The 24,439-nt window shown below is 34.2% G+C and overlaps 2 protein-coding genes and 1 long non-coding RNA gene across 9 annotated transcripts; 1 reads left to right on the top strand and 2 right to left on the bottom strand.

Annotated features, from left to right (window-relative positions):
- The first annotated feature begins 1,665 nt into the window (after positions 1-1,665).
- On the top strand, positions 1,666-4,399 carry LOC116404596. 3 transcript variants are annotated; one of them, XR_004217535.1, is made up of 4 exons: positions 1,666-1,776; positions 2,156-2,190; positions 3,148-3,557; positions 4,065-4,399. XR_004217535.1 is itself a non-coding variant. In XM_031887576.1 (4 exons), the coding sequence occupies exons 1-4, from the start codon at positions 1,943-1,945 to the stop codon at positions 4,083-4,085; spliced, it is 459 nt and encodes a 152-aa protein (XP_031743436.1). In that variant the 5' UTR covers positions 1,808-1,942; the 3' UTR covers positions 4,086-4,399. The 3 variants fall into 3 exon arrangements, 2 of the variants coding, with proteins under 2 accessions (XP_031743437.1, XP_031743436.1); XM_031887576.1 differs by lacking the exon at positions 1,666-1,776 and having other exon boundaries at positions 1,808-2,190; positions 3,148-3,280; positions 3,501-3,557; XM_031887577.1 differs by lacking the exon at positions 1,666-1,776 and having other exon boundaries at positions 1,801-2,190; positions 3,148-3,280.
- Positions 4,400-10,947: 6,548 nt separating this feature from the next.
- Positions 10,948-16,408, bottom strand: LOC116404597. Of its 5 annotated transcripts, none has more exons than XR_004217536.1 (9): positions 16,166-16,408; positions 15,218-15,403; positions 14,953-15,063; positions 13,989-14,062; positions 13,515-13,588; positions 13,334-13,394; positions 12,340-12,394; positions 11,145-11,245; positions 10,948-11,025 (listed from the first exon to the last, which is right to left on the bottom strand). It is a non-coding gene; the product is annotated as an uncharacterized LOC116404597 (long non-coding RNA). The 5 variants fall into 5 exon arrangements; XR_004217537.1 differs by having other exon boundaries at positions 14,953-15,030; XR_004217538.1 differs by lacking the exon at positions 13,989-14,062.
- Positions 16,409-18,240: 1,832 nt separating this feature from the next.
- LOC116404362 (secreted RxLR effector protein 161-like) lies at positions 18,241-18,918 on the bottom strand. Its single transcript, XM_031886625.1, has one exon. It carries the CDS (start codon positions 18,916-18,918, stop codon positions 18,241-18,243), a length of 678 nt encoding a protein of 225 aa, XP_031742485.1.
- Positions 18,919-24,439: the final 5,521 nt, after the last annotated feature.

Genomic DNA, 24,439 nt, shown 5'->3' with positions numbered 1-24,439 from the left:
CCTCATCTTGCAGTTTTTTTTTAACATTGAATATCATATTTCAATCTTGGTCTAGTGTTGTTATGTGAAAACTCTCTAATTCTTGAACTTGCAAACAAAGTTTTTCATTCTCTTGGCTAAGCTTCTCAATTTCTTCACTTCGTTTCTTTGAGTGTTTTGCTATATGGAATAAGCAGTTGGGGTGACAAACCAACCAACTCCATGTACACGTCCACTACGCTCTTCTGTACCCAAAGCTAGTGACAAAACATCGTTTGGAGATGACTCTTTGTCAACATAAGTCTTTGAGATCTCATCCTAAAAATGTAAAAAAAAAAATGTAGCTTAAATTCATAAAACTTAAAAACTTTAAAGAATGTAAAATTGTAATATGTTTTACTATACGATTCACAATTTCTTGAACGTCCTCATTCTCATATTCTCCCTTCCTATCTACATGAGCCTTCTTCCACATGCTAGCTCGATCAAGATCAGCTTCTTCTGAATGGTTATTTTTCTACATTTCAATATATATAATGTATTAGATTGCTTAAGAAGCTTTTAAAACTAATTCAAACATAAACTACTTCTTACCAATTCCTCTCAAAGATTAGCATAACATTTTCTTGAAAGCCGATGGTTATACTTATTCTTCTTCCTTCTCTCTTGTTGAACTTTTCTTTTTTCCTACAAAAATATAACATTGTATTGGGGTTTTATAAAGTTTATTAACAAATATTTAAAACCTAAAAATCTAAATAAATGCATTGATACCTCAAAATATTGACACAGTCTAAATCTAACAAATTCTTTCTAGTGTCCTTGGTTAATGTAAGAATACATGTTTGGGGTCATCTCAAATGTTCAGGTTTATTCCTGAATGGCAAGATATGTTTCGTCGTCAACCAATGCTTAAATTGGCGAAATGTTGTCCCTGTAGTCTTAAAAACGCTCTTTCTAGATCTACGGTCAATTCACTACTAGAAAAATGGGCTTTCTTGACGATTGTGGTTTTCCTTTCTTGACTTTTTTTTTCAAAAAACGTCAAGAAAGATTTCATTTTTAATAAAAAACGTCAAGAATTTTTCTGAAACATCATTCTTGACGTTTATTAAACGTCAAGAAGAAATAAATTTTTTCTTGACGTTTTTAAAACATCAAGAAGCGTATGAATTCGACATGCTTAACGTTTCTTAAACGTCAAGAATTTAAAATTTTACTCGACGTTTTAAAAACGTCAAGAAATTTATAAAAAAATCCTTGACGTTTTGAAAAATGTCAAGAAATTTATAAAAAAAAATCCTTGACGTTTTTAAAAACGTCAAGAATATTTCATAAAATTTTGACGTTTTAAAAACGTCAAGAATTTAGTACTAAAACGACGTCGTTTCAATTAAGTCCGTTTTCTCTTTTCTAAACCCTAGGATGAAACACGTTCCTTCCCTTAATCAAAACGCACGAAGATGCAGAACTTGTCGTCTCAGCCGCTGCACTCTCAATCGCCGTCTCAGTCGTTGCCTTTTCAATTCGCATCTCCATCTCTCTCGGCTACACTCTCAATTTTCATCTCCATCTCTCTTTTGGTTTCTCTCAATCGCCATCTCCATCTCTGCTACACTCTCAATTTTCATCTCCATCTCTCTTTTGGTTCCTCTCAATCGTCATCTCCATCTATCTCTCTATTGTCGCTCCTTCCAAATCCGTCCATCGGATTTCTTCGACCTCTCGAACTCGGCTGGCGTCAAGGCATTGGAGCTTCGCATTGGCTAGGGTGAAACCCCCCTTGATGGAGATCGGGTAATTTCATTTCAAAATCCAATTTAGGGTGATTTGTTCTAGTGGCTAGATTGACTAATAGAAGGAGCAGAGCAGGAAGGGATGAGTTTTTTTTTTTTTTATAAATATTTTGTTGACCCTTTTTCTGGGTTTAGAGGCTTTCCAATTGATGAGGAATTAAATTCAGATGATGAAAAACAATCCGAAAAAGAAAGTAGAAATCATAAGAATTCATCCAAAACGCCTCTTGTTAAAAATTGATGCGTTGTTTTCTTACTACTTTACTTTAGGTTGGATCGGTTCTCGTTCGAAAATTCTCTTTTGTTTTCCATGGTTTGTCCATATATTTTTTGCATTCAATTTTTATATCATGCAATTTTTTTCCTGTACAATTTTTCAGGGTGGAGTCATCTTTCAGTATCCATTAAACGAAAGGTATTTTGTTTACTATATTGATATATTTTTTTTATGATGTTGGGTTGATGAAATTTAACTTCCATTCTACTTCAATATCCATAATCAAACAAACCTATCAAAATGGCCATTACTCTACAGCTCATGGCAAAATGGCCACTCTGAGGTATTTTTCTTCTCTCTTAAAGAAATTGATCTTTCTCTTCAACTTAGAGTTTCCATTTTTCAAATGTATTTTTTTGTGACTCAACTTACTGATATTTTGATGTATTTATGTGTTTTTGTTTTCCTTAGTGAACATGGGTTGCTATATTTTTAGAATTCAAGGACACACTAGTACAACATAAACAAATCCTATTCAAGTAAAAGTTGTAAATATAAGTTGTGCTTACAAAAGGTGTTAATTGAGCATCTTTTTTATTTTTCATTATTTTTGTTTTCTTGTTTCTCATTACTTAGAAGTCAATTTGTTTATTTGTCTTATCCCTTTTCTCTTGTCCGAATTTTCCTTTGTCTTCATTGTACACATGAATCGAAATCTCAATCGAGGATATTTCTTTGTCAGTTTTCGATGGAAAGTTTTGCAATTGGGATGTGAGTGTAACGTTAGTTCAATTTTGACTTGGTTCTTGATGTCATATTGCCTCATGATGTCTTGGATTGTTGGGTTAGAGTTTGTTTGATAGATAACAAGATTCTTAGGATTAAATGTGATATTAGTGGATGTAAAGAAACAAGACTCGTCTGTTTAAGAGAAGTGTATATAATATGTAATTGGTCATTTGGATTACATCTTGTGAACTCTCTCGTATCATTTCTTAGTTGTAGTAGAAAAATGATTTGATGATTTCTATGGGAGCTCAAAAGCGTTGTAAAAGGGTGCTTGTAGTAGAAAAATGATTTTGATTTCTTTATTTGTTGATTTCGTAACAATTTCTGTTTTGGGTTTGGAAAAATAACACACTAACTATTATGCAGGAGAGAATCTGTATATGGAAAAAGTGCAGGGCCACTTCCTCCTCCTCCTGAAGTCATCAATTATGACAATGCAGTTGCAAACCAAATTTTGGAGAATGCAAAAGCTGAAAAACATAGTTCCTCATCTGAATCGGTAACTTCGCTTTTATTTTATTTATGGAGTTTTCTAAGAATGAGAGAACCAAACATGTGTGGCTTTACAATTACTCTAGGAAAATTTTGTTGAAATCTGGGGTTTAAGATTGATTAAGGCAACAAGTTGTGAGAGCCTTGTCTACTGAAACAAAAGAAATTTCTCTTTTGTTTCATGACTTCATTAATATAAATTATTAATTAAATGTCTCTTGTTCAAGGTCTGCCCCATATGCCTCACAAACCCAAAGGACATGGCTTTTGCATGTGGTCATACAGTAAGTTCTCTACCTTTGAACTTCTAACAGTGCTAATGTTTGCTAATATTTTCTAATGGAATAAAAAATGTTTGAATGGTTTCATATTCGTATTACTTGGCCAAGACACTCATGAATGTTTGAATGGTTTCATATTCGTATTATTTGGTCATACAATAGGTTTTGCTGTTAAAGTATCTTTCTAATGTTTATTTTTCCAATATTCAACTGACCTTAATTATCCACTGATTTGAATTTTTAAGTTTGTTGATTTGATGGTGATTTTTTAGGCTGCTTCAACTATTTCACAAGCATTGCATGCTATTTTATTTTAGTCAGTATACTGAATCCATTTCTTTATGTCAACTTTTCTCTGTTATATGTTTAGAATATGTTGAAAAGAATAAATAGTACCCTAAATTTATCTTTTTGAACTTAACCTTTTAGTTGATATTTTAATGAACATTTATAATTTCACCAAGTGTTGGAGATTTTATTGGTACTTAATTTTATATTTTTATTTTACAGACTCTGGCCTTATGTGTTTGAAGCTATTTTCTGATCGATCCATTGTAGTGATGAAGCTACGAAGCAAGTGATTGATGTTTGGTTAGTGACAAGATTTATTGTAATTTTGTTATTCATGACAATATAACCTTGTTGTATTTAGTTTCTTTGTAAAAATATATTACCCACGTTCAGTTTCTATTTTGCTTGTATTTGTCCCTTCGGAAAATTTCGATAGATTTTCTACACTTAGTTTCTTTGTAAAAATGTTATCTATGAAATCTAATGTAAAGCCTATTTCATTATGTATATGTAAAGTCTTGGAATTGAATATATATGGTGAATGGTTTTATTTATATATGTTTGAGATTTGAAACTATATTTGATGAATATCAAATATCTATGAAACTGTTGCTGGACAATTACAGGACAATCATCTTTCCATTACAGCATAATTCAATTACAATTTCTTTTTTAAAAAAAAATTAAAAAATGCTTGACGGTTTTAAAATGTCATGAACAATTGCAAGCTTAACGGTTTTAAACTCTCATGAACAATTGCATTTTTTACGGTTGACAAATGTCAAGAACAATTACATTCTTGACAGTTTTAAAATGTCATGAATATTAAAATTCTTGACGGGTTTAAAATGTCATAAATCAGTTCATCCTTGACGGTTTTAAAATGTCATAAACAATACCAGTCTTGACGGTTCTAAAACGTCATGAACATAAGTATACTTGACGTTTATAAAACGTCAACGTTCACTATTCTTGACGTTTAATCAACCGTCAAGAACTTTGCCTTTCTTGACGCTGGCTTCAACGACGGTTTTAAAACCGTCAAGAGAGCCTTCTCTTGACAGTTTAAAAATGTCAAGAGAGCCTGTTTTTGTAGTAGTGATTATAAATGTAGCCTGAGATTGAATTTCGGTTAGTGTCACATTGTCAATTGTAATAAACTTGTACAAAAACTATAAGAAAATTTACCTCAACTACGATATAGATCTTGTCCTTCAATTCAGTAGGCACATGTGTCCATGATTGATAGTTAATTGGGATGTGGTAGTGTACACACGATCCAATAAAAGAGTTTACCTTCGCCCCATTTTCTCCAATGGGTACGCCATCTTGATTGTATTCCACTAGTTTCCTCTCACCTTCACTTCGAACATGAGTCGCATGGAACATAATTGTACGTCCCCGCTTCCTTTGTTTTTTTAGCTTCTCTACAATATGTTGATCAACTTTCCAACAACTAATCTACTAACCTCCTTGTCTTGATCATCACTTACTATCTTTGGCATCATGTGTAAGGAGAATATTCTATCAAAACAACATTAAAAAGAAATTTTTTAGTGTAGATTATATTAGGGTTTAGGGTTTAGGCATATTCAAAATAAAAGATAGCATATATGTACATATATAACAAGTAGAAAGCCACCCACATTGTGTTATTTAGGAACCCATGTGCCTTCACAAATTGATCGTACATATGTTGAGATATTCTCATCTAAATCATTACTTTCATCGATATTTGGCATATCACTAGGTACTCCTTAACTATGTAACATGATATCTCCAAGTTCGTCGTCATTTGATTAATCTTCACAATCTCTCTGTGGTGGAGTAAGTACAATTGACCATCTAGCATCACTTGGATCTTCAACATATAAAACTTGTCTTGCTTGGGGTTGCATTGTAAATGAATCAGACTTGCGATATATTCTTTTTAAATCAATTAATAGAAAACCAAGGTCATCGATCTTCATACCACTATTGTTCTTAACCCAATCGCATCTAAAAACTGCAACATTGAACGTATTATAATTAAGTTTCCATATTTCTTGAATCACTCCATAAAAGGACATATCTCCAATGATGGAGTTTTTATCTTTTAAACTGGACACTTGCATTGTTTTCGCTACTAAACTCCACTATTTTGTACATTTCGATTCTGATCATGAGACTTCGTGTGATAGTGACATCCATTAACGACATAGCTGTTATACTTAATGACAAAAGGATGAGGGCCATGAGCAATCCACCTTAAGCTATCTGAAACTTCAACATTTCCCATTTCAATCTCAAATCCAACCTACCATGATAAGTACCTTAAAGTAATTACAATGTTCACCATAAAATAAATATCAATAAGTTTAAAATTTCACCCCGTCTCTTAACCAAGATATGAAAGTTCGATTTGTTCTTCTTGAATACATTTTTTTATGAAGAACCTTATTTGGGTATTTCGATTGCAATACCCCCACGTATTTACTTGAACATTGAAACATTGTAACATAAAGTTAAGTTTATGTCATAAAATTGAATAAAAAGTAGAAGACAAGATAATTGAAACTTTAACTTACTATATATATGGTTGCAGATCAATTGTATTTGCCAAAACATATCGATGAGCTTGGTATAGAAGATCTTGTTCAGATCTGAAGGAAACTCCTGAAGACAATGGTCTACCAAAGCTTGAATTGTCTAAATATGCATCTAATTTGTTAATGCCTAACCCAACATGATCAATCCCAGATAAGAAGTCTGAACTCAATAGCTTCTTCTACTATATAACTTTATGTAATACAACCCTGTAGACGATGTCTATTTCTTACATAGTTTTTTAGAACTTTCATGTATCTTTCAAAGGGATACATTCCATCTTAGATATATAGGCCCATAAAGTTTGACTTCTCTAACAATGTGAATAGTGAGATGCATCATAATGGTGAAAAATGAAGGTGGAAAATATTTCTCTAGCAGACACATAGTCATCACAATATCTTCTTCCAACTTTTTCAGTTGTTGCACATCGATGACTTTATTACATACTAGATTGAAAAATATGCACAACCGAGTGATGGCATAACAAACATATTTTTGGAGCACAAATCTTATCGCAATAGGAAACAATTGTTCTAAAAGCACGTGACAGTAATGAGATTTTAAACCATGAAGTTTTAAATCAGTCATCAACACAAGGTTTTTAACGTTGGAAGAATAACCTTCATGTATTTTAACTTCTAATAATGTCTTCAGAACACAATGTTTTTCTTCCTTTGTAAGAGTATAACAAGCAGGAGGAATAATTTTTTTTTTCATCGTTGACAGGTGCAAGCTCTGGTCGAGTTTTCAAATGAACTAAATCTCGCCTAGCCTTCAAACCATCCTTAGTTTTTCTGGGAATCTCAAGAAGTGTACCCAATATATTCATACAAACATTTTTTTCAATGTGGATCACATCTAGACAATGTCTAACATGAAGATCTTTCCAATATGGTAGCTCAAAAAACGAAAACACTGTGTTCCAACAACTCCTTGCACTTCCTTTCATAGGCTGTTTTTTTGTCTTCTTCTTTTCTCTTGGAAATTCAAGGTCTTTTATTCTCAAATATATGGTCTCTTCAAACAAAGGTTCTGAAATTGTTTAAAGCTCTTTTTTACCATTAAATGACTTCTTTTGACGACGGTATAGATGATTGCGTGCTAGAAATCTTCGATGTCCAAGGTATGTCATTTTCTTCCCATATTTTAATCTAATAGAGGATGTAATATCTCCACAAATTGGACATGCCTTATATGCTTTCACACGACATCTACTAAGATTTCCATATGGAGGGAAATCATTTATTATCCATAATAAAAACAACTCTTAAATTGAATAATTCATCTTCATTAGCATCATAACATTCAACATCACTTTCCCATCAGAGTTTTAAATCCTCAATTAGTGGCGCTAAGTACGTGCCAATGTCATTCCCTGGTTGTCTTGGACCCGATATCAACATTGATAACATCATGAACTTTCTTTTCATGCACAACCATGGTGGACATTATAAATAAATATCACTACAGTCCAATAACTATATTTAGAACTCATGTCACCATGTGGATTGATTCCATCAGCTCACAATGCTAAAGAGATATTCCTAGGTTCAGAGCCAAAGTTTGACCACTTCAAATCTACTAATTTTCAGGCTGGAGAGTCTGCAGGATGTCGTAATTTTTCATAAACTACTCGCTCATTAGCATGCCAAATCAAATTTTTAGCATTGTCAATACTTCGAAACAATCTTTTGGAACGTGGAATCGGTGGAAAGTACCATATAATTTTTTTAGGAATATGTTTTTTTCCTTTATTTGCATTATTAGCATGCTTCCACCTAGATTCATAACATTCACGATATTCAATTGCATCAACATATTCTTTTCTATACAAATAACAATCATTAGGAAATGCGTGAATCTTTTCATAATTCATTCCTAGTGCACCTAAAGTTTTCTTCGCTTCATACATTGATGCTGGGATCACATTGGTAGCAGACAAAATTTCCTTTAAATTTTTTAGTAGTTCTGAAAAGCTAATTTCACTCCATCCATACCTAACTTTCAAATTATACAACTTGACTAATATGAACAACTTGGTGAATTTTTTGCATCCTTCATATAATGGTTTTTCAGCATCATTAAGCAATTTCTCAAATTCATTTTGATCATTTGAATACTCCTCATGAGCAACTTCAATCATTTCATTTATACTTCTAACATCATTATCTTCATACATGTGGGTATCAAACTTAGAAGATTTTCCATATGAGGATGAGTTAGATAGTTGTTTGCCATGCCAAAACCAAATTTTGTAACTTTCATTTCCATTAACATAGTGATCTCTAATAGTAGTGCGACTTTGTTTTTCACAATTCTCACATTTCAAACAAGGACAACAAATAGAGACATCATTTGTATTACAAAATCCAAAATTCAAGAAGCTTTCTACACCCAATTTCTAATCTTTGGATAACCTACTATTGTGCATCAATGATTTATCTATAGGTGTAAATCCTAAGAGAAGTTATTAAGTAATGATTATCGATTTGAAGTATAATATAAAAAAAAACAATGATACATAAAAATAAATGATTATGACAAGTTTTCTAGACCCACGATTGCAAAGAAAATCTCATGAACAATGATGATACGATTAACTATTTGACAAACAAAAGACAAATAGAAAATAGAAATTGGTAATATTCAATATCATCGGTCATTCTATAACTATTACACCATCAATAATAAAAATTATGGTTGTAGGGTCTCACTTTATAGATTTAATATACTAAAATAATAAAAACTATAGTTCATAATATATATAGAAGACTATTTAGTTAAGACTCTATGACCATTCCCCTGCCCCATCGTTTCTTTTACCATTTGACCTTCGGGTATAAAATTTTGATACAATTATTGCCCTTTTTAACCCATCAAAATTTGATAGAGTTTCAACTTTGGGTACCTAAGACAGCTTGAAAAAAAAAGCATGCCATGAGACAGAGAATGCTTTAAGGTTCCATACATTGTAAATGAACCACTATGAATCTCTAAAATTGGTGCAATGCATGCAATACGCCACAAAATGAGTTATCTACAGCTACATACCATTTCAATGCAAGAAGATTCAATGATCTATTAAATCTTACCCAACTTCTTCAGTAAAAGCACTACCCTTACGTGAGGGTGTGGTCAGCTGAACTTGAAAACATTATATCAAACTTCATAACATTGACAAAATGTTATAAATTTTCTAAATCACTTAGATACTCTCTCGAAATAAAATGAGTGAACAATTAATAAGAATCTAATATTTAATCTAACAAACTTCATCATTAAGAAATGAAAATAAACTTACATGCTAACACTACTACAAAAACAACATTACTTGACCCCTCCATTTTTTATATACTTGGTAAAATGATAAAATATCGAGAATAACAAAAAAGTGGAAAAATGCATAATTTTTTAAAAAAAATTCAATACTTGACACGTTAAAAGCTTATGTCTAGTTTTATTTACTTGACATTTAAAAAATATCAAAAAAAATTATCCTTTGTCTAAAAACATTTACCTTTACTTTTCTTTACTAATTTTTCTTTACTTTTCCTCTTTTCCATATCCCTAAATTAAATTTGGGTATTGTTTTCGTTGATGCAAATGTAGAGGTTACCCACCCATTGATATTTTTTCTTTTGCTATTGAAAATTAGAGGTAAATTGACTTGGAGTTTTTCATTCAAACATCACACACACACAGTTAGCTTCAACAAATGAAATTTTTCTATAGTACACTAGTAGAATAGTGGTCTACGACGACAGTTATTTACTGTCGTAAACGAAAATCGCGACAGTTATTTTCAGTTATAGAAGCGGGAGTCATGGAAAGTCCTTCGATGACAATTTTAAAAAAACTGTCGCAATAAGTTATTTTATGACATGAAATAACTGTCATTAATCAGAATTCAACGACGTCAAATAACTGTCATATTTTATTTTATGACAACAAATAACTATCATCATTTGTGTATTAACGACGGTTAAATAAATGTCGCGAATTCATTTATTGTGACATTTTTTAATTGTCATGAATATGTTAATCGCAACAGTTTTTTGTATAAAAATGTCATTCTTTTGCTATTGACGACATTTTTTTCCTGTCACATATAGGGCAATCGTGACAATTTATTTTATTAAATAACTGTCCTCGTTTTCGGATTGACAGCAATTAATAACTGTCACAAATTCATTTATTACGTCATTTATTTTTTGTTGCAAATTTCTCAATTTACTACAGTTTTTTCCTGTTCTCCTTGCCGCTCCACCATTACACGAACCATTTGAATGACAATAATGTAGTTGAGAATGACAATTTTGAATTTATAATATTGACACCCATATAGAAAAAAGTAGCCTAACACTTTAATATATATACGATATAATACAATTTATAATATTCGTACATTTCCAATCAAGTGTCAACAATTTACAAGTACGGAATCCCAACCCTTAATCAAAAAATATTTTAAATAGCATTAGAATACATCTAACAAGATTTTCTGCAGAAGCATAAACGACCAACCGAGTATGTTCGTCTCTGAAAATGTTCTTTGAAAGAAAACTCATGAACTTGTCGACTCCGGTTGAACCTACAAAGACAACATGAATATAAGCATCCATAACACATACATTTGTGAACCAACATTACCACAACAAAGAAGAAAATCGATAACAATGATTTTCAATCATGGAGATGTCTAAAATTCACCTTTTAGCTAGGATCTTGGGAGGTTGATCTTGTCTTTAGCTTGTTATATTATAGAAGAAATTTTTTTTCCCAAAAGTTGTACCAAATGAATTACACAATATCTGCACAAAATGAAGTTCCAATGAATAAAGAGCCAAACTAAAAGGAAAAAGAAAGTTGTATCAATAACAAACCACAATCTGTCGCAATGATCATGCTAGAAAGTGTAAGAGAGGGAAAATAATTGTAGCATCCTAGCAGGTATATTGTTGGAAACACAGAAACCACCCTCTCAAAATAGTGAGTCATGACAACTGGTCAGTGTGAAACCAGTAAGCCTAATACTCGAATAGTTGACAAAGGGGTTGGGGTTGATGTTGATGTTGATCTGAAGAACTTTCCTGTTCTTCTGGCTGAATTTTCTCAGCAGTTTCTGGGGAATGGGGTGTGGAGAGATGAGCTGAGGAGAATGGAAGAGAAGAATTTGAAGGATGAATGAGAAATGGGTTTTGTTGCATATTGAAGGGGCTGAGCTTAAGGCAAGAAAGACTGCTTTATTAAAGCAGCAACTTAGAACTACAGAGACTAATGAAGATGTGAATTAGAATTATGATTACATTTCTGATTTGTACAATAGATAGTTACAGATAGAGAGCATTTTCTTATTGTCAATGTTGTTGAGTTGTTCCTTGTATTTTCGATTATGAAGTAATGGTAGAACTTAGATTAGGTGCACTTGTATTGTATAATTGTATTGTTATTAAATCAGCATGGTGAAGATTTTCTTACCAAACAATGAGGTTACCAAGAGATTTAAGTTTGAGATTATTTTTGTTCTTTTTTCAAGGCTCTAAACAAAACAAGTTCCTATTTAGAATTTCGACTCAAAGTAATGATGCACTTAATAAAAAAGTTTAGATTGGTGCTACTAATTTTCACTAATTCAACCAATGATTTTATTGGGTGATTTTCATGAAAACCAAACCTATTATCGTTGAAATCCTGCCATTTTCGTAACAAAAAGAAACTGGCTCATGCAGATTATTCTTATTTACAATTCATTAATTGATCCGATAGCATTCATCTAAGGTAAAAAAGGTAAAGTTTGGGACATCCCCTATTTGAAATAAAGATGAAGAATAAAAGAACGAAGAAACAAAGTTGCAGCAAGTAAATTGAGAAAGCATACTAAATCAAGATTTGAAAGAGATCTAACCTTCTCAATACCCAAAGCCGTTGAGATTCATTTATACCGTTCCAATCTCTTTGGCCTAAATCATAAACCAAAGAATTTAAAACAAATTTCACACCATCCAAATGATAGATGTATGTGGCAGCAAGCAGTTCACTAAAGTGGTACAAATACTCAAGAATGGATGTTGCAAAAATGAGAAACTAGCATACACCCATTAAAAGAAAAGGAGCACGATCATGATTCACAATCAACAAAATCCATCTTTTGTTCTAAAAATAATAGAATTTGAAAGTCACACAACATAAAAATAATTCACCTCTACACAGAAAGTTAAGGATCAAGATCCATAAAACCCATTTTCCTTCTAAATTCAAGGAATCGCAGTGTCCAACAAAGATACAGAGCATATGCATATATATAAGCCTCCTCTACAAACATATAGAGTTCAAAGTAAACATAGAAACTCCTGCATATTTACTAAGCAAGAAAATTGACCACAGACACCAGGATATTTCATTTTAAAGCCATTATATGCTTATGACTGAATATTAGCTTCTTTCTTTCTGGATAGTAGCACTTCATAAAATCAGTAAAATGAAGCAATCATTATTTAGCAGCGAGCGCATTTTGTTGAGTGCGATTCTCCTGCTGTTGTTGGTAGTTTAGGGGCCTCATGAATAGCATGATATGAGGTTCGGGACCCTAAATTCTCAATCCTTTTTCATCTAACTTCTATCTGAAATACTCAAAAACATTGTTTCAACTTCATGCAACCATTAGCCAAATCAAAGAGAGAATATCAAGATCATATGAAAATATAAAAGATTAGAAATAGGGGGAAAAAACTGTCCACGAAATAATATATATTTCATAGGATCTCTCAAGAGTGATACCTAAACCGGAAATAAGAATTCAACTACTGAACTAAGTTTCTTCCCAATCAATCAGATAATACTTCCTTTCGTAACAAAATCGAGACACATAAATTTGAAACTAAGAAAACAAAATTGCTTACTTCCGAGAGCAGACGATTCTTAGGAAGCAACTTTGCCACTTCGGGTGGGAGAACCACGTGCCTGCACCAATGAATCCAATTAGACATCGAAGACAATAAGAATGAACACTTACAAATCCAAAAAATCCTTCAAGACAACGAGTAACAATGGAGTTGGAAACTGAGAGTAAGAACACAATACCTGTACTCATAAATGTTGTCGAAGTACTTCTCAAAGTACTGAATCTGATCCATCTATCACTGTGTGGTATTCGTCTTGCATAGAAAATTACAATACAACGAAGCGAATTCAATGGTTTTGATCGGGGAAATGAAGCAACGTACGAATAGTGAACTTAAGCCTCAACTAGGGCTCCAGAACCCGACGAAAGGGCATAGTATTTATATAAATACGTAAACGAAATTCAAAGTCGGCAATCATTTTTAGCCACGTGTATCGCAGTAAGGAATTTTTTCTTTTTAATTTTGTACTTTAAAGTATTTTAGCTTATGGAAAAGTAAACGAAACTCATATTTTTTCCTCTTCCCTAATAACTTCTAAAAATGTTTGTATACAACTTTCAAAAGTTTTAACTTTTTTTCGATTCTCCAACAAACAAAAAACTTGAATTAAAAAGGCATAATGAGCAAACATTCCACAATTATTGCAGCTTACTTATATCGAAAAAATAGTATAACTTGATGGTAAATGACATGTCTCTCCAAAGGTTGTAGAGGTTCGATCCCCTCCTACCACAAATGAATTACCGTTTAAATATTAAATTTGAACCTTCAATATTTATCTATTCATCTTACTAACAGAACGTCCTTTTAGAACAATCGCAAACATAATGTTTTCTACATATTTAACATTGATATTAAACTACCAACCCAACATTATAACTGCTATATTCAATTTATCTCTTCAAACCCACAATCATGTTCAAATTTAGAACATCCATGATCACAAATTCAAAGAATTACATCCTCTGGATGAAAAAAAAACACCAATAAAATCATAGCAAAATACACTATGGAATTTAAAGCCGAGAACAAAATTTTGGAAAGCTTTCTTTACCCAAACACTTTCTTCCTCCACAAGCCTTCACCAAACTAACTACCATCCTTTTTTGTTTTCTTTTTTTTTTCTCCTTCTGTACACACCTTTGACAAAATAAGGTGGTACTTTCATGACTAAAAACTGCTAAAGCAAAGTATTAAAATGACAAGATTACAATTAAAGAATCAAATATAAAATGTGAGGAATGATTTAAACTAATCCGCTGAGAAATTAGAATCTTATATAGGACATTATGCAATGGGACAATGATGAATACGTTCAATAAACTTTAATGTACCACAATCTACCATAAACTTGAGTTCACTCAAAACCTTTAAGAAAAGCAAAAGAAAATGGACAAATAAAAATACAATCAAGCAAACATAATCATTGTGTTAGCTACATGTAAGATAAACTATTCCACACAAACATATATAATCAACATACAAATGAAATCTTTGAGTTTCACAAGCTAAACTCAATTTAAACTTTGAACTAACAAGTCCAAACAATTTTCATTGCAATTCAATAGTTAAATAAAGGAGATATGGAAATTACTTTAAAAAGATGAAAGACTAACCTGTACAGGGGAAGTACTAAATCACTCAAACTTTATACTTCAAATCCCCTCTATATTCGGTAGCCAAGATGACCAAATCTGGGCGAATCAGTTTGCCCAATGTTTGTATTCCTTACTCATAAATATTGAATTCAAAATTTAAAAAAAAAAAAAAAAAACCAAAGTTGATTTTGAAATAAAAAAACAAAAGGGGTCTAAATGGGGTGGAGGATTCAGTGGCTAACTTTGAGTGTTTAATAGCTTTGAAAGACAGAGAGAAAAGTACCTAGTAGATGAAGAGGGTCCGAGCAAAATCCTTAGTCCAACAAATGATTTATCTTACATAAACAAGTCATTTATTATGTTTCTTTTAGTCCAACAACATGGTGGCATTAGAAATAAGGATAATTTTAAATCACAATTCTTCTAGATCAGTCAGCAACATGCTGGCATCAGCAACATGGTGGCTCACCTGAAAGCACAATTCTTCTAAATCAAATTTTCAATTCCAACTCATTGAAAAATCAAGAAATGTTCTTATAACAGGTATGAGTTACCTCTTTCCTTGATAGTTGATTTTGTATCGGAAAGCATGTTAATTAAATTAATACCAAACATATAGGAAAATCAAAAGTCTGTAAAAATACTTCTAAATAAGATTTGATGGATAGATATATTTTAAAAGTAATCAAAACATAATATATTGTATACTAAGGAAGGAGAAACAAGACAGCAATAAGAAAAATGATCTAATCTAATCAACAACAAGCCTTCATTTGGGGTATTTTCCTACAGACGAAGCCTTTTCCCATGTGAATACTAAATAGACAAATGATCTAACCAATTTTGTTTTCCCAGCAACTAGTATTTTGTCTGATTAGTTCCTATTTTGGAAAATAGCAATTCCATCCTACAAAATCATTGAATTTAATTGTTGAAATAACTAAAGAATGGGAAATTAGAACAATTTTAGATTGTACCACAGTACACTGCCATAAATTAAAATTCAAGAGAAATCCACAATTAGAAAAGAGAAATTGGGCATAACTCAAACTCACAAAATAATCTCATGTAGTTGCAAGAACGAATTAAAGACATAACAAAAATTCAACGATTAGAAAAAAGAAATTGGAAAGAACTGAAACTCACAAAACAATCTCATGGAGTTGTTGTAACCACAACAAAGAAGAACTTCATAGAGAGAGAGAGAAAGAGATAACGAAGAGAAGCTTACCAGCGGAGGGGTGACGACCGATGTCCACGATTTGAAGCTTCAAGTTGATTGCGGAGGTTTGGAGAAGACGGGGGTGGTGACGACGAGGAGGAGGTTTGGACGGACGAGCACGAGACGGGAAGTGGTGGCGACGAGACTTAAGATGGCCGGAATGGGAAGAAACGCGCACAGGAGGAATGGGGAAAATTTAGGGGAGAAACGCGGATGGGAGGAAGCAATTGGGGAAAAATGAAGGGTTTAGAAGGGGAAATTGTCTTTTTTTAAAATATAAAGTTGTAATTTTAATTTTTTAAATATAAAATAATAAATTTTTTAATGGTAACATTCTATGACATCAAATAACTGTCGTGAAAAGTGTTATCCGAAAAATTCCGTCTTTTCCCGCCAAAAACGCGAGACAATTTTTTCTTCTCCCTCCCATTTTGTAAGATATATAACTGTCATAATAGACAGATTTTCTTCTAGTGGTATATTGTTTTCACTAGTGAATTGTCCGCTAAAACTCCATCCATTTGTACTGTGTTTGGTGTTGAGAAGCATTATTTTTTCCTACCATTTCTTTCTAGGGTGATGCTAAATTGATAACAATACTAAGTATCAAGTCCACTTTGTTTATGGTTTGTTGAGTCTAGTTTGTTTTTGTAAATTTGATGGCTTTCTTGACACCCTTGCTATTTTGTTTAATGATTAAAGTGTAGTTTGAGACTATTTTCTACTATTTTGGTTTTCACTATTTAGTTTGAGACTATTTTTTACTATTTTGTTCTCCACTGCGCCGTTAATAGAAAACCCATTGATATGAGAAAAGATATCTGAGGAATCAACCATGTTATCTTCTTCCACTGGTTCCTCCACTGGTAATATATTAATGTTGGAAACTGATCAAAGGAAACTGTAGGAGAAAGGTTAGAACAGTTGAAGGGCCATTTTATGCTTGTTCTATTTTCATTTTGGTAACTAATAAAATGCGTCCTTAGTCATTCCAAACTAGGTAAGTTTGTAGAGTTGCAAATTTAATGACGTAGCTTTCATTGAAGTGTTTCCATTACTACTACAAAGATTATTACTTTTAGAGATAGAAATGTTAATGTCAAATTTATTAATTAAGTGTTATTTGCTCCAAAAGTTGAGAAAATACCATGAAAGTGTGATGATATATTTTTACATTAGTGAATCTAAAATTGAAATGTTCATATAAACTGACAAAGCTATGGAATCACTTTTTTGTTATATCCACTTGAGATTAAGTTGAAAATGAATAATTGTCCATTTGGTCAATTTTGCCTTCTTTTTTCCTCATCTTTATTTAATATTTCTTTCACTTTCAACCTCTTTTTAGTTCCTAGTGAGTTCTTTCATACGTTTTTTCTATTCTAACCTCTTAATTTCTCTTTCAACTTCATACTATTGCTTCTTTATGTTGTTTTATGTTTTGGATCCTTGATTTCTTTTTTATCGCCTTTTTTTTTCTTTTTCTCTCCACTGTGGCTCTGGCAGTCCCTTTAGAATGTTCTTCAATTTTGTAATTCCCTTTTGCATGAAGTCCCTGTTGGTTTTACAACAAGGATCTGTAAAATCTCACGCACTCTTCTTGAAGAAAGCAAAAATAAATACTTTGTAAGATATATTACCAAGAGGGAGAGAAAATTAAATGGAACTTCTTACATTTATTCAATTTGATGGACTAATATTTATAGTCTAAAAGGAAGCAAAAATTAGTAACCCACTAACTTAGTGCTTGCTAAAACTTTGGACATGATTAAAAAACAAATAACCAAAAACAATAAATAGAAAAATAACTTAATTCTTCCACCTATTTAGGAAGATCATGAAAAATTAATAGCCCACACTACCCCCCTAATTCTGACATGATTCTAAGTTACGAACACCAAGTAGTTGACGCATAGCAGCGAACTTTACTCCCGCCAATGCTTTAGTCAGAACATCGGCTCATTGTTCTCCAGTGTTGACAAATTCAACGATAATTTGTCCATTCTCGACACACTCTCGAATGAAATGAAAACGTGTATCTATGTGCTTGTTGCGACCATGAAATACGGGATTCTTCACGAGAGCTATCGCGGATTTGTTGCCACAAATAATGTTATCGGTCTTGGCTCCATTCCAACTATCTCGCTAACAAGGCATCTTAACCACAATGCTTGGCAAGCTGCGGTAGTGGCTGCAATGAACTCGGCTTCGCAAGATGAGAGTGCCACCGTCTTTTGCTTTTGCGAATTCCATGAAACCAAGCTTTCGTTTAAGTAGAATGTCATTCCACTTGTGCTTTTCCTCCCGTCGAGATCACCGGCTAAATCACTGTCAGAGTAACCGAATATATTGAATTCTCTGGGACCTTTCGTATAAGTGAGCCCAAAATGAATCGTCCCTCTCAAATACCTAAGTATTTGCTTGACCACCTTGTAATGCATGGTTGTAGGCCTTTCCATATACCTACTCGCCATCCCAACAGCATATGAAAGATCTGGCCTTGTGTTCAGTAAGTATCTAAGACAACCAACGATGCTTCTGTACTCCGTAGCATCAATTGGTGCTCCTTCCGTGTCTTTGTGAAGTTGTGCCTTGGGTTCCATCGGGTACTTTGTGGCATTGCAATCAGCCATTCCAAACTGGGACAAAATTCTTTTGGCATAAGTTGGTTGTTTGAGCAGGATTCGACCCTTCTGTTGTTCAACTTCAATTCCTAAGTAGTAAGAGAGAAGGCCTAAGTCGCTCATTTCAAATTTTGCCATCATTTGTTGCTTGAACTTATTGACCTTTTCATGCTACTTCCTGTTACAATGAGATCGTCAACATACACTCCAACAAGAACACATTCCTCTTCTTCTCTTCTTGTGTAGACTGCTTGCTCTTGAGTGCATTTTCTAAAACCAAGATCTTTGAGACTCCTATCAAGTCGAATGTTCCAAGCTCGTGGAGCTTGCCTCAATCCGTAGAGAGCCTTTGACAATCTATACACCTTGTGTTTTTCATTTGGAACCTCAAAACCCTCCGGTTGAGTAACATATACTTCCTCTTCCAATTCTCCATTGAGAAATGCCGACTTCACATCTAGATGGTGTACCTCCCAACTTTGGTTTGCAGCGAGTGCAAGAATGACTCGAATGGTGTCAAGTCTTGCAACCGGTGCAAAAACTTCTTCAAAGTCAATGCCTTGTCTTTGTACATAGCCTTTAGCAACCAATCTTGCTTTGTGCTTGACAACTTCTCCATTAGGGTCTTTCTTCAATTTGAACACCCATTTTAACCAATGGGTTTGTGTCCTAGTGGAAGCTCGGTCAGACTCCATGTGTTGTTTTTCTCAATGGATTTTAATTCGTTCTCCATTGCTTCGTACCAGCGACCCTCTGTAACAGCTTCTTGGTAACAAGTCGGTTCTTCGGACACTACCATCATCACCTCATTCTCTTGTTCATCACCACCTACAACTTCCTCTGTGTTGGCGTAGATGTCACTGAGAGATCTTAGACGACCGGTGTGTTCGTCGATGGAGGAGATGGACTGGTCTCTCCAATCGCAGGTATCTCAGTTGCATGTGGTAAGGCATTTTCAACCCAGTTTCTGCATCCTCCAAGTTTTCGAACTCGTCAGAATAAAATTGGTCCATCACCTGAAACTCTGTAATCTCCTTACCGTCACTAACAACTTCGTTCCAAGCCCATTCAAGATTCTCTTGAAAAAAACATCTCTACTAATTTGTAGTTTTCCACGCCTGGGTCATATAAGCGATGGGCTTTGCATCCTTCTTCGACACCAAAATATACCATTGGTGAGCTTCGATCGTCGAGTTTCTTGAGGTGAGGGGTTGTGTTCTTTACATATGCCACACAACCAAAGACTCTCAAGTGTGCAAGATGTGGCTTTCTCCCCATCCAAGCTTCAAATGGTGTGCGTTCTCCAAGGGCCTTCGTTGGAAGACGGTTTAACAAATAAACCGCGTGTCTCACTGCCTCTCCCCAAATTTTGCAGGCACATGCATGCTTTTGAGGAGTGATCTCGTCATCGCCATTGGTGCGGTTACGACGCTCTACAATGCCATTTTGTTGTGGTGAATATGGAGCGGTGAGGTGTCGTTCGATTCCTTTTTTTTTGCAAAATTGAGTGAACTCTGCAGATAAGAACTCACCACCTCGATCCGTCCGGAGCGTTCTGATCTTGTACTCCGTCTTGTTCTCCATTAAGAGTTTGAATTTCTTGAATGCTTCAAATGCGTCACTTTTTGCCTCCAACATATACAGCCACATCCATCTCGTGGAATCGTCAACGATCAACAGAAAATACTTGTTTCCAGCAAGAGTACATGGTGAAATCGGTCCGCATATATCAGCATGGAGGAGTTCTAATGGCTTCTCTGCTCTATATGTTGATTGAGGGGAAGGGCAATCTGGCTTGTTTGGTAATCACGCACGCTTCACATAACTTGTTCGGTTGAGTCACTAGTGGTACTCCAACTACCAATTTCTTCTCCCCCATGAGCTTCAAGTCATGAAAATTTACATGGCCAAGTCTCACGTGCCATAACCATGTTGGATCTTCTAGGCTTGTCAGAAGGCAGACTTGCTTGAGTGTCTTCAAAGTTATCTTGTACAAACGATTTTGAGTTCGCTTCACCGACATCAAAAGCTTCCACTCCTATCAGACACTTTCATGATATCTTCTATCATTTGCACCTTGTTTCGTTTTCTGTCATTTGTCGAGGCTTATGATGTTACTACATAATTTTGGAATGTAATACACCTCTTGGAGAGCCTTCTGATCACCGTTCTTGCACTCGAACATGACTGTTCCTTTTCCCATGATCTGAATGGTTGATCCATCGCCAAACTTCCTCCCAGTGAAGCTTTCATCTAATTCTTGGAACTTCTCACGATGGCCAGTCATGTGGTTACTAGCACCGTTGTCTAGATACCAAACATCATTATTTTCTCCATTCTTGTCGTTGCAATACATCTCTGGCAACAACCGCTCTTTGCTGAGTAGTATGGCATCCTCCTGATCACATCTAGTGCGTGTCCCCTCCTGGGACATGGCCATCATCAAAGTTTCTTCTTCGACGCACAAGTTAGATGAGCTTCCTCGTCACGACCTTTTCCACGACATTCCGACGCGTAATGTCCCATCTTGTTGCAAGTGAAACACTTAATGTGACTTTTATCACGAGTGCCATTTCCAGTGTTGCTAGTGCCTCCCGCACTATTTTGACTCAGTGCGAACACGGCCACACCACGTCTCGCCATCTTCCTGATCGTACCACCAAATCTGCGCCCTTTGTTCATCGAGGAGTTGTCACCACTATGTCCTTTTTGTCTAGCTTTCCATTCGGCATGGGTAAGTAGGAGTTGTCCATCTCGTGTTGTTATTGTTTTCTCGAAGTCGTGTTGTTTCGTTCCTCGTACGCCTTCATCCGTCCAATTGCTTCTTCAAACGGCATGGTTTCGGATCTTGAAATTGCTTAATTCCGGTGACAATGGGAAGATATTTGTCGGGGACGGAATCGAGGAGCTTCTTGACCAATGATGAATCCTCAAGTGCAACTCCGAGGGTGGTAAACTTGCTTGCTAATCCGCTGATTTTTCCTGCGAACTCATCGATCGTCTCGGTTTTCTTCATCCGAAGAACATTAAACTCACTCTTCAAGGTTTGAACTCTCGCCATCTTCACCCGCTCACTGCCCAAGTACCTTGTCTTGAGACTATCCCATATTTCCTTTGCCGTCTTCATCTTAGCGATTTGTAGAAGCACATATTCAGGGATGCATTGGAGAATGTATGCACGCGCCTTCTTGTCTTTCTTCACATCCACTTCGGCTCCTTTCGCTGGCTCTATTGCTTTCCAAACTCCTTGGGCATCGAGGATTGCATCTGCCTTTATCGTCCACACCGTGTAGTTGTGTGGAGTTAACATCCGGTAGAGAATCGACATTCCACCATTCTCCTTTGTTTTTTGCGAGGTGCTTGCCATCTTCGTTGGAATATGCGATGAGAAGACAACCTGCTCTAATACCAAATGTTGGTTTTACAACAAATGATCTGTAAAATCTCACGCACTCTTCTTGAAGAAAGCAAAGATAAATACTTTGTAAGATATATTGCCAAGAGGGAGAGAAAATTAAATGGAACTTCTTACATTTATTCAATTTGATGGACTAATATATATTTATAGTCTAAAAGGAAGCAAAAATTAGTAACCCACTAACTTAGTGCTTGCTAAAACTTTGGACATGATTAAAAAACAAATAACCAAAAACAATAAATAGAAAAATAACTTAATTCTTCCACCTATTTAGGAAGATCATGGCAAATTAATAGCCCACAGTCCCATCCTTATTCCAGATCAATAGAGTTTTGTTCACTCATTGTTGTATGACTAGCAAACTCAAATTACTCAATGCTGATATCAAAAGTTCTGCAAAATTGAGACCATAAAAGTCACAATCAGATTATGAACAACACTGTAAACACAAACCACAAACAAAAGTTTCATAACTAAAATTCAAGCTTCAAAGTAACAACTCATCATTAACATTAATGAATCACAAACTTCAATCTCACTCCCCTTCCACTGCTCATCCATAACTAAAATGACCCATTCAAAAACTGAATTACACCACTCTAAAACAATCCTAACGAAACAACAAATACATTCCCATGATTCAGAAATTTGCAAAGAACAATCAAAAGAACAAGAAGAATTACCATTGAACAAGGAAAGATAGATTTGATACAAAAAAAAAAAAATCTATAGCTAGCGATTGAAAAAGAGAAGCGTGCAAACAAAAAAATCCGATGAGCGTTGATGGGATTGAGTTGCAAAATGTTAACAATGATTTTGGAAAATAAAAAATTAATGGGCTTTGCATACGAAAAAAGAGAGAGAGAATAAGGGTTTTAAAAAAATTGAAATCTTTCTAGAATCATAGTTAATAATTAACTGAAAATTTCAAGTAAAAAATGATTGGGGTGTTCTTAATTCTTTTTAAAAATTAAATTCGGTTGAGATTAAGGTATAAACATGTAATATATATAAAGAATGTAGGTCTTTGGCCATTTTACAATACGAACAACATATAATACAAAGAAGTAGAGAAATGGAGAGAAAAGAGAATGGAAAATATTACAAGTTAGGGGACAACAAAAGTATAGATTTTTCCCTACTCAGGAGCCAAGCTTTCACTTTTACAATTGATCGAAGAAGAAGAAGGAAATTTTTATAGACGATGAAAAGGCTATTCCTTTCTGCCACTCTCTAGCATTTGGTATATTCAAGTCGTCTAACCCTTTTTGTGGACCATTCAAACCACCTTTCTTTGGTGAAAAATTAGACTTTTTATAGGCAGCTTTTGGTGGGTAAACTTTTATTCTTCTGAACATTTAAGTGTTGTGCTTCAAAAGTTTTCTGTGGCATATCGCATCATCTCTAGCTATCATTTTTGTCATATAGCAAACCACTTCTTGCATTGTGATTTGGTCTTTTCGCCTATTATTTTTGCGAAAGACTCTGCGATATGATAACTTCTTCTTTTGTTCATAGACAATGAAAAATGTGTAAGACAAACATAACGCTTATGTAAAGTATATTTCTAAGTACTTATGTGTTTTCAATATAATGTATGCGTTTTGATACGCTTCTTCTACATTTTTGCCTCGTTATTCTATTAAAGAGGTTACAATAACTTGTATTTCTACAAGTTATCAATCTCCAACTTCCTCCTTTATGAACTTAACCTTACAATGTAGTAGGGCATGTCCAATACTCTCATCGTCTTTGTCGTTAGTGGGGCATGCCTAACATTTACGACCGTATCGTTGTCATGGAGTAATCTTCTATGTGCACATAGTGTCAATATAATCTTAGTCTCAATCTCAGTCTTGTATCTAGTATCACTCTTAGAAATATCAGAACATTTGATCATACTTTGCCCTTAAGATTTACTAGCTTAAATCTCAACTTAGCTTAATTCGTACATAGCTACTAGAGCTCGTTAACTTGATGTCAGTCTTGCACCATGTCTTACCTAACTTATCAACCACTTGGATATATTGTCAAAAATTCAGCATTCAAATAATTGCCTCTTTCTATACCTTAAAGTTTTCATATATATGAGGCAAAACTCTAGGTGTGGAAGCCCTATCTTGCTATCAAGCATGAGATGGAAAATTTAGGCATTCCTAGAGGCCCTCATCTTCTACCTAGTCTATCTTATGAAAACTCTAGGCATCTACTGGATTCTCTTATCACACGATCTTTGTACAC

The sequence above is a fragment of the Cucumis sativus genome, chromosome 6 (genome assembly GCF_000004075.3).
Source record: "Cucumis sativus cultivar 9930 chromosome 6, Cucumber_9930_V3, whole genome shotgun sequence".
In the NCBI taxonomy this organism is placed as follows: domain Eukaryota; kingdom Viridiplantae; phylum Streptophyta; class Magnoliopsida; order Cucurbitales; family Cucurbitaceae; genus Cucumis; species Cucumis sativus.
The sequence above is the reverse complement of the archived record's forward strand: the minus strand, read 5'-3'. Positions and strand labels throughout refer to the sequence as shown.